General features: G+C 37.7%; 1 protein-coding gene across 1 annotated transcript in view; it reads left to right on the top strand.

The window, feature by feature from the left end:
- Positions 1 to 1,064: 1,064 nt before the first annotated feature.
- Positions 1,065 to 14,812, top strand: part of LOC137890878 (obg-like ATPase 1) — a 39,383-nt gene continuing 25,635 nt past the window's right edge. The window contains exons 1-4 of the mRNA XM_068735181.1: positions 1,065 to 1,151; positions 1,260 to 1,348; positions 5,762 to 5,905; positions 7,087 to 7,214. Coding sequence (XP_068591282.1) covers positions 1,137 to 1,151; positions 1,260 to 1,348; positions 5,762 to 5,905; positions 7,087 to 7,214 — 376 coding nt within the window. The 5' untranslated portion in view covers positions 1,065 to 1,136. The remainder of the gene's footprint in view (positions 1,152 to 1,259; positions 1,349 to 5,761; positions 5,906 to 7,086; positions 7,215 to 14,812) is intronic.

Genomic DNA, 14,812 nt, shown 5'->3' with positions numbered 1-14,812 from the left:
TAAATGATTAATTCAGACCTATTCATTTGAATTCTTTCTACAAAGCCAGTCTCACTTGCCTCAAATCCAGATTATTAGAGCCTCATTTTCTGCGTGTTAAACCAGACAGGCTGCTGGATTGGCCGAGTTTTTTTTTTGCTTGTACCCCTGTGTGCTTTAATTTGTATTTCTGCTGAGGGAAGTTTATTTGAGGACATTTAACTAATTGTTGTAATTTTGTGTGCTCATGTGGCTACACCTGTTTCTCTCAAAGGGGGGTTGACGGAAACTATGAGTGCGAGGATGTTTCACTTTTTTTCTGTGGCGCTGAAGCTGTACAGTGTTGTCTAACCATTGTGTCATCAGTGAAAGCTCATTGAAAGTAAAAAAAAGTGGACACAAGTATCAAGATTTTACTCACGGTATCTCCCTTTTCTTTCAGATATTTTTGTAATATTCTAGTTCCGAAAGATGATTATAAAAACGGTATCTTTTCTTTGTGGCTTTAAAGGACAATGTCTCGGTCTCATCTTCCGTTCCATGAGTTAGTTCTTGCACTTTAAGGTTGCGACGTCATTGTTTATTTTGGTGGCAGGCCATTAGAAACAACAGCATGGAAATACAATTGATACATTAAAGTGCGCTGGGGAAAAAAGGCGACTTGACAACAATGTATTGCTGAAGGAGGTCTATAAGCTGTAACACAAAGGGAAATGGAAAAACTGCTCTGACCAGTCAGTATAGAGACGCAACTCGTGGATGTCTTCAGTTGGACGGCTGTCAAGTGATTCAAATGATTGAAATGTTAATAGAAAGCAGGCAGCTGTTGACAACACAGTCAAGCCTCTGATAAAGACTAACTTCGCTTTAAATACGCACATTTCAACCAACAGTTGTAAGATTGATATCTCAGCAGCTCATCAACCTACATCGATACTATCGACAGCTAAATTTGGAAGTTCAGGTCAGCTTGCCGGCTTGCAGTGTCAACTTTCATTTCCAGAGGCTGCATGTTCTATTTTGAGTGCGGGGGAGCGAGCCAGTTGAAGTGCAGTCGACTGGTTACATTTGAGGACTTAGCTTAGCACATTTCTCTCTCAATGACTGTGGTGTTTTCTCTGATTTGGTGAGCTTTTGTGGAAGTGTAACGGTGGGAAATGGCTCCAAAAAAGGTGCAGGTTATGAGAAGTAGCTCCATTCAAAAATGAGCATGCATTGTAGATTATGTAATGGTATTTGGCTCGCTCTGACTGCAGACATCTCCACATTGTCGTTATTAGGGAAAGGGAGAGGACGCAGCAAAGGCGCCACTGATTGGAAGGTTTGGCACTTCATTGAAAATAGGAGTTGTTGGCCTGCCCAATGTTGGGTAAGTAAAGTTTTTTTTATTTCACAGATAGTTTCGCTTTCTCACCATTCACACTGCATGCAGCAGCATGTGCTCTGTCTACATCTGAACTGTCTCCCATGATACCATAAATATAAATGCATGTAAGGTAACATAAGCTGAGTACAGCAGAATGCATGACTAAAGATAAAGAAATGTTTTAAATTTAAGACATTTCTTTACATCTAGTTTATAAAGACAACATATACAGACAACTTCAGACTTTGAGTTGTTCTGTGTGTCTCCTAAAGGAGCTTTCTCACCTTGTGCATGTCACACTTTATACTGAAACAAACAAAAAGATATGCTGCATGATGAACACGATTTGGATGTATAATAGCCAGAGAGCCAAAAACTTCTGACTTAGATGACTGTCTGAGTAAAATATGTCAGTGTTCCTCAGGCTGTTAAGTGTCTGGAACCACTTGTTCCCTACTAGCCTAAATGATCAAATCCCACAAGAGTGTTGTCTTTCCTTCCCTGCATATTTTTTGTCTAAACAAAAGTGTATGAGCTGCTCAAACTTTACAAAATACTTTAAACATTACATTGTTAGTGTGTTGTAGCAGATAAGTAGTGTGAGTGAGGGTAAACCTGTGACTTCAAAAGAGTTGTAGTACTTCAAAAATCATAGTTTTGATAGTTAAAACATTTTACAATTTATTATAAGTGTGTATCCTGTATTGTTTATCATGATCGTAGGTTTTATGATTACGGCAGCATATTGTCAATTAGAGAAAACAGCTTAATTCTATGTGACATTTTATTGATGAGTGTGTGTCATGACCCATGTACATTTGTATAAAATTGTCATAGCAAATATGGACCTACCACGCTACTGTGAATGCCGAGAAGGTGGTTAAATGAATGAGAAGCAACAAACCCTATTGTCTGTTGGTGTTAAATACCCACTTATCACTCATGTCAAAGGTCGGGGTACATCCTTGACACCTCTCCGGTCCACCACATGCTACATACAGTCACTATCACATTCATATATCTGGTAATTTGGAGATTCCAGTTCACCTAACCTGCATTAATAAAGTGTGGCCGAACATCTGAGGAACCACATCACAAAGTGAACACAAACACAGGACTCTCACTGAGCCACCTTGCAGACCAGTCTGCTGCAACAAAGCATACAACTCTAAAATAAGTATTTACTACAGTTAAAATAATACCTTCTTGAGGAAATTCACTTGCATGTTCAAAGCAATGTTCTGCTCTCATCAGTTAGACACTATTACACCTGCATGAAATCATACTTTTCAGCATGGCAATAGTTGCTGGAATCCGCTCCTAGTCTCACAGGTACAACCAGTGCCTGTGACACTTTAATGACGAGATTATTCGCAAGTGTTGCAACTTTTCTACATTTTAAGGTTAATCAAATGAACCTACAGAAAAAACACATACTTTCAGAACTGAAAGACACTTAAAAAAGTCCAGCATGGAGAAATCATCACAAAAATACTCGTCGTTATGATTTCATCTCGTTCTTTGTATGTTTTTGTTTTTTTTACAAATACAATAATGTATCTACTGTGCTTTTGTCTTTTGCAATGATAACATAAACTAGCTAACGTAAAGGTTCTATAGCACATCAAACTTAAGCAAAGTGAGTTGAAAACACAATGAGAATAGGTCGTCAAACGAAGTCTCGTATCTTGTCTCTTTCTTCTATATCATATTATGCTGTTATATGAGAGGAGAAGGAGGGTGCATATATGACGTTGGTGGTTTAAATTCACAATGAGCACCTAACAGTGCAATTAAAGAGACAGTACCTTATAGACATTCAGGCATTGACAAATTAATTGGTGATTGGTCAATGAATCCATGTAATAAAACATAATTAATTGATGTGAAGAATGAAAAAATGTGAGTTAGTTGATGAATATTTGAATTCTCGGAACCCTAGTCAAAGAGTTGCTCAGTCTGTGAGAGATTATTATCAGTAAGGTGGACAACTTGACAATAATCTGTACTACATGGCCACAGTGTGTGTTAGCAGGCTGACACACTGTCTGAATGTCAGACAAATCCACCTTGTCAGCATCTACCAAGACCTTCAGCAACATCAGAGACAGAGTGTAATCACAGGGCAGACCCTACATGACTTTCCCTTGAGCTACAGGAAGGGCCACAGTTATAGGTTATCTTCTGCTTAGCTGGCAGGTTCTCATCTTTTTGCAGCTACTTAAAACATTTGGAGTCATTTTCAGTCGAACTGTTGTTTTCAAGAAGCGTAGAACGTTTTGTAAGAGCTGAAAACTGCAGCTTTTGAAGGGACAGAAAAGCCAATAATGTCGTGACGTTATCCACTTACTGTGAACTGTATAAGCCACAGATATTGTTTTAAATAAACTGTAGAGACAGGCTGAAGTTATTTTTCACAGGACTCGTATCATTATCACATATGGACATTGATGAAGGACAATAAATTCAGTTCAAGTCATGAGGTTTGTGCTTCTACATGAAGTGTATTTTAGCTGTTTTGCTAGAATTTGGAGTTTATTGCACAAAGATCCAACTCCCTAGAGTTCCTTGTTTTCATTTCTTACCCCAGCAAAACCACAATTACTTTCGGGGATAAGAAGTGAACTCATTGAGGTGGTGGCCTGCCATACCACATTTGTGTCAAAGTATAACTTGCCAACCCTCCCATAGTTTCTTCATGAATGAACCATGTTCGAATGCCAGCCTGCTGTTAGTTGGGCGTAACTGACCATTCTTCACACACATGGGAAACTTGAGAGTGTGATTCAGCCAATCTTGCGGCTGTTTCTACTCTTAGACCAGCACATGTTCTCTTTCTCCTCAAAGGCACAAAAAGTTTAGTCTCGTCAATGTAACCCCTGATTGGACACACTGTAGAGTATATGGCCTAAAAGACTCAAGTTGAATTAATCTCATTCATTTTTTAAATATATTGTTTTTATGGCTTTCATTGCCTTCATTTGAACAGCTGGAGAGTGACAGGAAATGGAGGAGACAGAGGGGATGACACACAGCAAAGAGTCACGGGTTGTAATCCAACCTTAGCGAGACCGGAGTTAGAGTCGACTAGACAACATGTATGAGCGGATTGCAAATTCACAAATTTAAATTGAGTGTGGATTGACTGTATAGTTCTCTTCCTCATCTTTCTCCTCTTCCAGCTTTACTTTGTATTTTGCTCTTAAGCTACTCTTTTAGCCCCCTGTCTCTTTGGTAGAAGGATAGATTTTGATTTCTGGCCACAGCTGTTTATTATTAATTACCATTTATAACCGCATATTTAAAGAATTGTTTGTAGTGAAAAACTGTCATTAAGTGTAACAAAAGGTTAATAATAATTTGAAACGTGTTTGTAACTTTTTGCGTGGACACTGATCACCCAGATTTCTATTAAACAGTTATAATTTTGGATTGACAAATCTATATAAACTGGAGATTTCACACGCTTCTCAGTCTTCATTAGCTGTTGGAGTTTGCTCAATCCTCATGTATTCATTGTATTTTACAATAGATATTTGTGTCTGCAACTAGTCTTCATAGTAAACCCAGTCCAAGGTTTTAGGTTGATATTTAGTCCAGACATCTATATGTCTCACTTCCCTATGAGGAGTTTCTGCCACCCACCTGTGGAAAAACACACTGAAATATGGCTGCTAATACACATCGACCAGCATATTACACTCTAATCTGTACGTATGTAAGTCATTTGCTGTGTAATCATTCAGAACATTTTTACACCTGACGATGGTTGTAAGGTTACAGTGGATTGTTTTTCTTTTTTTCCCCCAAGGTGACCCCAAAAAAGCCCTCAAGTATGTTAGAGAAACAATTTAGCTTTATATTAGGAATTAATGCATGCACTTTAGCAATCTTGAGCAATTTCTTGCCTGTTGGACGTAACAAACAATAATTTCAATGTGAAACACTGAGTGAGGGGATAAAAAGGGAAAGTCCTGGATTATAGTTAACTGCTATGCCATCATTACTCTTAGACACTTGCCATTGTCTCTAGATTTTGAAGTACACTTCAGCTGCTTCTTGCGCCATAGAAAATAAATCTCTCTGTGATCACAACATGGGGCGGCGTTTGGCTGATCCTGTTCAACAGCAGCGATCTATCAGAAATGTAATTTGCCCCTCGATTCTATGTGCAATTGATCTATTATGGGATTATCTGACCTTGTAATTGGGCAAAGTATTTCATAGAGTATTTTGGGTTTTAAGCCCTAACAATATGCAATCCATTGGAATAAGCTTGTCCTTCTTGTGCAGAAAATAAAAAAGCCAATCTTGCATAACTTACTGAAGTGTTTCAGGATCATACTATCGAACCATCAGGTTCTGCACACCAGCACTTTAAAATGGATTGACCTCACTGCTGTTTTTTATTTTCAGGAAGTCAACCTTTTTCAACGTGTTGACAAAGAGTCAGGCTGCAGCTGAAAATTTCCCCTTCTGCACCATTGACCCAAATGAAAGCAGAGTGCCCATTCCAGATGAACGCTATGATTTCCTCTGCCAATTCCACAAACCTCCCAGGTATGGGGTCTTATCATTGACCTATTATTCACACTTCAGATCTGTAGTCGCTGACGGTCTCCTTGCAATAGGTATGAGAAAACATGTAACAATGTTGTTGACATGTAGCTGCCAGTTGTGTTTGATGTATGACTGCTGCTCTACTCCAAAGTTTTCTGCTAAGGAAAAAGATGAAGCATCTAAACCTCCAATACCTGGTAATCATACACATTTATAGAGGCTGTTAAAGCAGACTGAATTCAGATTTGTTGGGCGATACAGTACTAGTAAGATTGACTGATAAGAATTAGTATGTTGAATAGCACTTCAGGGCATGAAGAACATGCTCCTGCTTAGTACAGTAGACAGCTACCATTGTAGAGCCGTTTTTATCTTTATGGTTGCTGGTGTATTTTTTTATTAGAGGAATCTGTTCTGCATGTAATTGAAGATACAGTATAGAGAATATACAGCATACGTAGGACACAACTGTGTAGTGAGATTTGTAGCTGTCTACCTTACCTACCTCTCTCATGATAAACCTGGTGGTATTATACATACAATTCTAATCATATATTTTTTCTGTTTAATGTAAAAAATCCCATGAAAGACCAACACCAACAATTAATTGATTTTTCGAAAAAAATTGTCTGTAAACACGATCAATGTAGTTTATATTGAGTCAATCCCACATAAAGTACTTTCTCCTGCTGCAATACATTTTAGAGCACCACATGTGTATTAATGTACAACTTTCCACAGCAAATTAACTCTTAACTCCTGTTTGAATAATTACTAAAAACTACAGTGCCCAGCTGTTTTATGAAATTACTGAGCCTGTTATTTTAGTGTTGACTTAACTCAGCCACATTCTTTGCCTATAATTCGAAAGAGTTTTGTATAAAAAAACATTATATTGAAAATAATGTCAGGTATATTGTCCACCACTTTTACAAATTTGGGTGAGGAATCTGTCTAAAAAAAGTACAATCTAATGCAATACAATACAACAACATCACACACAAAAACTTCTTAGTTTAACCTTGCACAAATCAAATTTGAAGTTTTACTGACTTTTTACAGGACTGTTGTATTTAATAGTAGCACAATGCAAGCAGTTTCTATTCTCATTTAAAAAAAAATTGAAGATGTTTAAAGTCTTAAATGGCTGACCTCTTTTCCTTTTACTTCCTGGGTTGCAGCAAAATCCCAGCATTCCTGAATGTTGTTGACATTGCTGGCTTGGTGAAAGGTGCTCATGCTGGCGAAGGCTTGGGAAATGCCTTCCTGTCCCATATCAGCGCCTGTGACAGCATCTTCCACATGACACGTGAGTCACAGGTTGAGGGTTGCTCTCGCTCATAGGAATTCATATTATCAGCAAATCACAGTATGTTATACTGTAGCTAAAGCAGTTGCATCGGCAGCATTTGGTCACACTAAGTAGACCCAGTGACAGCTTTTACAAAGCAAAGGCTTTAGTTGTGCTGTAGCGTTGCTGGTAGGGCATCGTGTGTGGTGTGTGCCAAGATCAACATAACAGTCAGGATTAATGAAGTCAGATCAAACCTCACATTCCTACTGGGAGGCTCCCTGAATGGAAAGTGAAAAGGTCTGTGCCTTGCCATGCTTCACACAATCAGTAGCATATTTTGAGGTTTGGAAACACAACAAGACAATTCAGAAGGAGCACCACATAATATTGTAATATGATTCCTAATGCCATTTTTGATTAAGTTTGAGTACAGTGGAGCTAAGTCAGTAATTGATGAACATATTGTGAGGATGAACGTTTCTTTTTCTTATTTACATCCTGCATACATCAAATAATGGGTATGATAATGAATAATAAATACTATTGCCACTGCTTATAATACTGTTGACAACAATAATAATGCTATATAAATAATGTATATTTGGAATGGTTCGAAATACTGCCTTCTTTGAATTTGTGAATGTAGAAATGTGATAATCTCAGCAAATTATAACCAGTCTGTCCCTCCCTGAGACAGGTTGCAAATCACTTTACAGATCTCCCTCAAGTTCCTCTGTGTCCCTGACATGGTCTTTGTCCAACACAATTAAAGTGTTACATGCTACAATCATTCAAATTACAGAAATTGTAATGAATTCAGAAGCCCTTTTAAAAACAGCTGAATTTGTTCACTGATTGTATGCTGTTATTGACTTTCCCGGTGTGAAAGACTCTGATTAGAGAGTCGGTGATGGCAGGCATGGAATAACGGCATACAAAGGGTTAAGATAAAGGCCATTTCGCTATATTGACACTTGTCAGTGGTGCACAGTTTTCAAATAGCCTTTGACTCTGTGTGAAGTGGGACTGGAAGACCACCCGCTATAAGACTTAATAATGATTTACAAAGAGGACAATTCATGTGAGGTGAGATAAACAGGTCTGTCAGTTCACTTTTTAATGACTTTTGGTACAATTAAGTTAAAAGAAGAAGCCTGTGTTATTCTACATTTTCTTCTGATTGTAAACCCTTAAAAAAGTTAAAACCAACAAGGTGTTAGTCTGTTTTTAAATATGTTTTTGGTGTAGAACATAAATACTTAGTTGTTGTTTTTGAACAAAAAAGAAGGATATGTAATATCCCAATACAGCTGATCACTGTAGTTTTTAACAAACGTTACATTATTAACAGGAGTTAATAGTGTATTTGTTGGGGACTATTTTCAGCTGCAGATTAATACACATTTGGTGCACTAGTGAGTCTTTACAACTGCAGGATGTATTTGGGATTGACTCAACATAAACTACTGTGCCCATTGTCAAGGTCAACCAGTAACAGTGTCACTAACTAACATGTTTTTATATCGTTTTTGTGCAACAATAGTGGTCTATGGCACAGGGGAATAAGTTATATCACACATATGAAATTTGTAGATTGAGTTAATTGATGTTTTTTGTTTTTTCATGAGATTTAACATTAAGAAAAACATAAATATTGTCAACTCTATTATTTACATTTTTTTTATATTTCACTTTGCAGTGTTATCAGAACGCCAATATTATTATCCAGATTTGTTTCACTTTTTGAGAGACAACTTAACATGATGTGACACATACATTATTGTTACTTGTGTGGGTTATATGTATTTTTAATATCACCATGTACAGTTCCTTTGACTCACCCAAAGAAGAAAAACATCCTCAACAGTCATGAATACGAAGATCGAAAGCTTATTCTGTGTGTGTGTGTGTGTGTGTGTGTGTGTGTGTGTTTATGTCTATCTGCTTTGGCATGTCATTGTTTCCACTGTTGTGAAGTCCTCAGAAACAATGTGGTATGTTTCACAAGTTAACCATTAAACATAGCTGGTTTTGTTTTGTAATTATATCTATCTGGTGTCAGGCAGACTGCAGCGTTGAAGCAACTACTTTTATATAGCTTGATTATATGTTGTGGGGGTGGATCACACTCTTTCGTGTCTGGAGTGGTATGCTTTTTGTCTGTGAATTAACAGAAGGGTTTATAAAGATGCTACAGAGTCATCAGCAATAGTAGCATGAAACGGTGATTGTGAGTGCAAACTGAGGACACAAGCAATTGACCTGAGCCTGATGAGATCAGGCTTGATTTTCTGTATTGTATGTTCTTTTATTCCCTATATTGTGTTACATTCATTTGTTAGAAGTTGTGGAATTTGAAAAATAGTGACCAACAGGTTTTTCAATGGTGGAATAAGTTACCACATAGTGTATTTACATCTTTTTAAAAGATTCAACTGTTTCTAGGGAGTCGTCCAACTTGATTTTCAAAATTCCCCCATTGGTATGCACATTATGAATATTTTTCAAACCCTATTGACTTTGAAAAGCCTGTGTAAACAGTGGATTTGCTTTCAAGAATACCTTCCAACAACTATTACGGCGCATCCTGAAAGTTGATTCTGTTGAATGGCTGGTGATCCCTGGTCTCATAACAAAATGTTTTTTAAGTGTTCCCAGTGCTTCTTCAGTGACTGGAACACCTCACTGTCTGAAACAAGACACAGACATGTTCTACTTCATCTGCTCTTCTGTTCCCCACTAGCAACTCTGCCAGCTCACCTGGCCTTATTCCCAGATGTTTGGTTTCCAGCAATTAGATGTTTCAATGCTCACACAGTGCCGCCCTCATCACTGCAGGAATGCTCTGGTTCACCTCTAATGAAGACTTATTTACGGTTGCGCGACACCCAGTAAGAATCCAGCCTTAAGATACTGTATCTGTAGGGACTGGCTGTGGTTATGGGCAGCCGACTGGAAGGTAGCTGTTGTTTTAGGCGCAGACTCTTCTCTCACCGTGATATTCATGCTTTCATCACCTCAACTACTAAGTTGAGGCTCTTCTCTCTCCTCCTCTCTCGCCTGAAGCAGACAGAAGACAGTTTTCCCATTTTGTAAAATAATGGTAGAAGTTTTAAGGGTAGTAAACCTGATTACAAGACATATTAGCTATAAAGCAGTAGAGAAGATGCATGGCTGTATCGTTCAAAGAACTTAAACATTTGGTCTACCAATCAATTAGTTGATTGGAAATCAATCAGCAACCAATTTAATACATCAACTAGACATTTACTAGTTCCAGCTTCTCAATTGTGAAGATTTGCTTTTATCTTTGAATTTCAGACTGTTTGTCGGACAAAACAAAACGTCTCATGTTTTAGTGACCAAAACGTGAATTGATTAACTGAGATGAAAAACCAGCAGATTAATCGACAGTGAAAATAATTGTTAGTTGCAGGTTACGTTTTTTTGTCTATGTCGTGCATTGCTTGCCATCATAACCACAGTACAGAATGTTAATAACAACACCAGTGTTTTGTTATTGTCATTCAGTGTAGGCAGTGTTGTGCTTAATACACTAAACAGACAGAAGATGTAACAAATCTGCAAAGGTCTCTATTACAAACAGGGAATATTTTTCTAGTCACGCAATTCACTGTAAATGTAAACCGGTAGCTGTAGCTGTGTTGACAGCAGCTTGTACAACATCTAACAGTCCAATAGTGGTGGTGGGGCAAATATGATCAAATCAAAGTCAGTCAACAACAGATTGACCCAGAAATTGGTCATAGTCACTCACCTCTAAAAATGTGTGCACTATCTAAAGAGCTCTAATATCCTCAGTGACTTCCACATGAATCATCATTCACGTATGAATATCTGACTCTGATGATAAAGAGTGAGTAATCAAATCAGTTGGCTTCACTTTGCTGAACCTGTTAGGACATTGCATTTGTGTTTGGTTGTTGCATCATGCAGACGTCAGCCCACAGGACACTAATTGCTTATAGTGAACAAATCAAAATGATTGTTTAGCTCCAGGCGTTATGAACAAACTGGATTGACTATTCAGAGATGATTTATGGCCAAACTGCCTCCTCACTGACGCCAGTAATGGCTGATCTCAGAGAGTTGTGCTGTATCACTCACCAACTCACAAATTCCCAAACTTGACAAACATCCAGAACACCTCACCTAGTCCCTTGCCTTCCATGTGTGTGACTATCTAAACAGATCAGGCAATGAGTGAATCTCTCATCAATGCAGCTGCTGAATCAGTTGTTGCGTTGATGTAATTTATTCTTGTTTTTTTTGTGTGCAATTTATACAACCAATAGAGTGATGCAGGAATGAGCTCTAAAACATGGAAATGAGTGAGCATGTTTGCACTTCCGGTTCCCTTGTCTCGTAGTCAATAGGTTTTTTTGAATGGGTTTTTGGTTAGATGCCTGAAATAAGGTCTGTGCTTAACACAAGCTTGAGAGTTTTCACCTTTTTGTTCTGTATATAAAATACATCAGTAAATACCCACCTACGGAATTTTGAAGTTTTTACGTGTGTTAATAAAAGCGTACAAAGCGACTTCATGCTGACTGGTCAGCCTTCACAGCCTCCGCAGTTTGGTCTATAGCCTAACATTAGCTTTTTACTTCTGCTGACTGCATTTACGCTTCAAAAATTATGAAACCTGTGTTCATAATATCATAAACATGTGTTTACTTAAACCAAAATCCAATCCAATGGAAAAAACAACATTGACTTTTTTGTCGAGGGAACCAGTGTGATGCTAACTTCTGGGGTTGGCCTACAGAAATACGTCATTCCTGGACCACTTTTAGTAACTTTTAGAAATGCAATTTTTATTTTGCTAAAGTATTTTACAGAGTGATTTTTTAAAAGAGGGAAATCCTCCAAAGACCTAAAGTATACATTTATGTCATACTGTAGTTTTTCTCCCAATCAAAAGACATTGTTGGTCTCTTTTTTCACTGTCAACAAATCCTATCAAACAAATAAACTAACAATTCTTTAGGAAACCTATGTTTCAAAATAATAATCACCTTTACCCATACAAGGAATTTGACTTCCTTTTTTGCATCTCTCAATGTACTTACGCAGAAACAGACTTAACAGCTAGGAATGATCTTACACCTCCCTATCTAGTCTATAGACATTTTCATTGCTGTTCTGTTGCAAGGGCAACCGTTTTGGTCCAAGTTTACTTCCTTTTAGCTACTGCATTAATAAACATTGCAACAGGAAATACAAAAGGGCCCATTTTGAATGTTCATGTTGTCAAGTTTAAAAAGGTTCGGTCCACTGAAGATGAAAATCTTTAAAAACGGCACCTAAATAGAGTTTCATATTGATAAGAAATATCTGAGTAACTTTCGTGAGGGCACTATAGCACATATTTGTTAAACAGGCATTTGTTGGGGATTATTTTCAGCAGCGGATTAATGCACATTTGGAACACTGTGAATATTTTTAGCACCAGGATGGGGTTTGTGGGTTTGACTCAAAATAAACAACAGTGGCCATGAAGAAGCGAGTCACTCAGTGTAACAATGCGGCTCATTGACATGTTCAATATTTTTTGGACAACAATGAAGATCTATGACACAGAGGAATCTTTTGTCTGACTTTTAAAAAAATACTGACTATTATATTGACTTTATTTATTGTCGTTTGTAGCTTTTTCATTGGATTTGTGACAAAAAAAGAACATCAACAGATGTATCCTTTTAATGTATGCTGATCAGAGAAAAGGGCCTATTGGGTCCCTTCATGGACATCTATGGAATCAAAAAAGCATATCTTAAAAGAAGGAAAGTAAACAATATGTTTCCAGTAATGGTAGTTTAATGCACTGTTCTAATTAGCTTAGCATTAAAACACTTTTTACTAAACAAACATTTTCACAAGTCCACATACATAATGCATTTATTATAGCTTTATCCATCAACCATCAAGTTGCATCTTTGAATAGTAATTCTGTATGAAATACTGTTTTCTGCTGAGGTACCATCACGCCAACAACTGTTTTTGTCAAATGAATACTTCTGATGAAAATTGCATTACATTATCAAAGAGGAAACAAATTTAAGGTTTAAGTCAATTGTCAATTTTGGACAAATACTCACTTGTTTTGTCTGTGCATTAATGTGTCATTTTGTTTCTTAATCTGTTGTTTTAATGTTCAGATCCACTCTGTTGTAGCAAAGGTAACTGGTTTATAAGAAGTAAACAACCCACTTCCCACACCACAAATATAGCTGTGTTGTACAACAGTCTCAGCTGGGTCCTAGCACCTGCACTAATGTTGTGTTTTGTTAAGCTTGAGAAAAAACAGTAAGGTTGCAATAAAATCAATGAGAAAAATACGCTTCCCTGCATGTGGGTCTTTGTTTATATTAGTAATATCAACCAATACAGCAATTCTAAATCTAGATCATTTAGCTGTGCATGGGGATCATCCTCCCTTTGTGTGTTTTCGGGGCTGTGTTGAGGTGCTGTCATAGTATTTAAATGAGCATTTTGCTTCAGCGAGAATGAAGAGTTTTTTGTCAGCCTCCACTCATCGAGGATGATTAGAGCAAAATGTCTACCCATCTTGACTGGAGATCGCCACAGCTCCAGATAACATGCCCGGTGATTGAAGGTCGCAATATTTTGAATTCTAATGGGGCTGCAAGATGAATTGCCTGAAATAGACTGTAGAATCTTCCTGCTTCCTCCTCATGCCCCCCTTGCCTGTCCGCTGTGAAAAGAACCACTGGGAAAGGCAAGGCCCGATGATCATAGAATTATTGGATGGTGATTCTAAACCCTTCAAAGAGGAGTTGCTATGGAGATCTCGCTCCAAACTGTGAAATGATTCACCTTTGAAAGGCTGGAGGGTCTGAAAGCTGAACACATCATTGTTCAGGTGGCGGTTGGTTAGGAAATTGCTGGTGCCTGTGCAATCAGTAGCCCTATAGTAGTTAAAGATCTAAAAAGGTTTGTTCACTGAATGATGTGGGACAACAGTGGTGTGCATATGACGGTTTCTTTCAATCAAGATACTCTCATGCTCAGTGGTTTAACAAAATAAATGGAGTGACAGAGGTTAAGCTAATCATAAGGGGAATTAACACTGTTGTTTTCTGTCAGAGTTCATGAAAACTGGAGCCTCCCCATATATCTACTTTTCAACTGCACACAGATCAGGCTTGTCTAAACGACTTCCCTCTACATGTATTTTTTCCCCATCAGTAATAGCAAACATTTTGGAAAGATGCACCTTTTAATAATCAGTTTGGTATTACACACTGGAATTGGAGACACCTTGTGAGGTACAGATATTCATACCATCGAGCACTATGATTTCACTGTGATCTATTTTGAAAGATGGGATCATGTAGAAAACATTTTTCTGTGTTTCTCTGAAGGGCTCAAACCCACTATTTTCTGATGTCGAACTGCTTTTTAGCAGCCAATGTATTTGCCATAATTGATATAAGCAAAGAAACAAGGCTGAATATGCCACAAACTCTGTTACAGAAGCAACATACTACAAATTGCTGTCAATTTCATGTATCCTAAAATGAATGTCAAGTAGATATTTCCTGAATGAACAGAAATACTCATGTGTG

The sequence above is a fragment of the Cebidichthys violaceus genome, unplaced genomic scaffold (assembly GCF_023349555.1).
Source record: "Cebidichthys violaceus isolate CVI_PGR_0920_01 unplaced genomic scaffold, fCebVio1.0.p SCAF_11, whole genome shotgun sequence".
NCBI lineage: Eukaryota > Metazoa > Chordata > Actinopteri > Perciformes > Stichaeidae > Cebidichthys > Cebidichthys violaceus.
The sequence above is the reverse complement of the archived record's forward strand: the minus strand, read 5'-3'. Positions and strand labels throughout refer to the sequence as shown.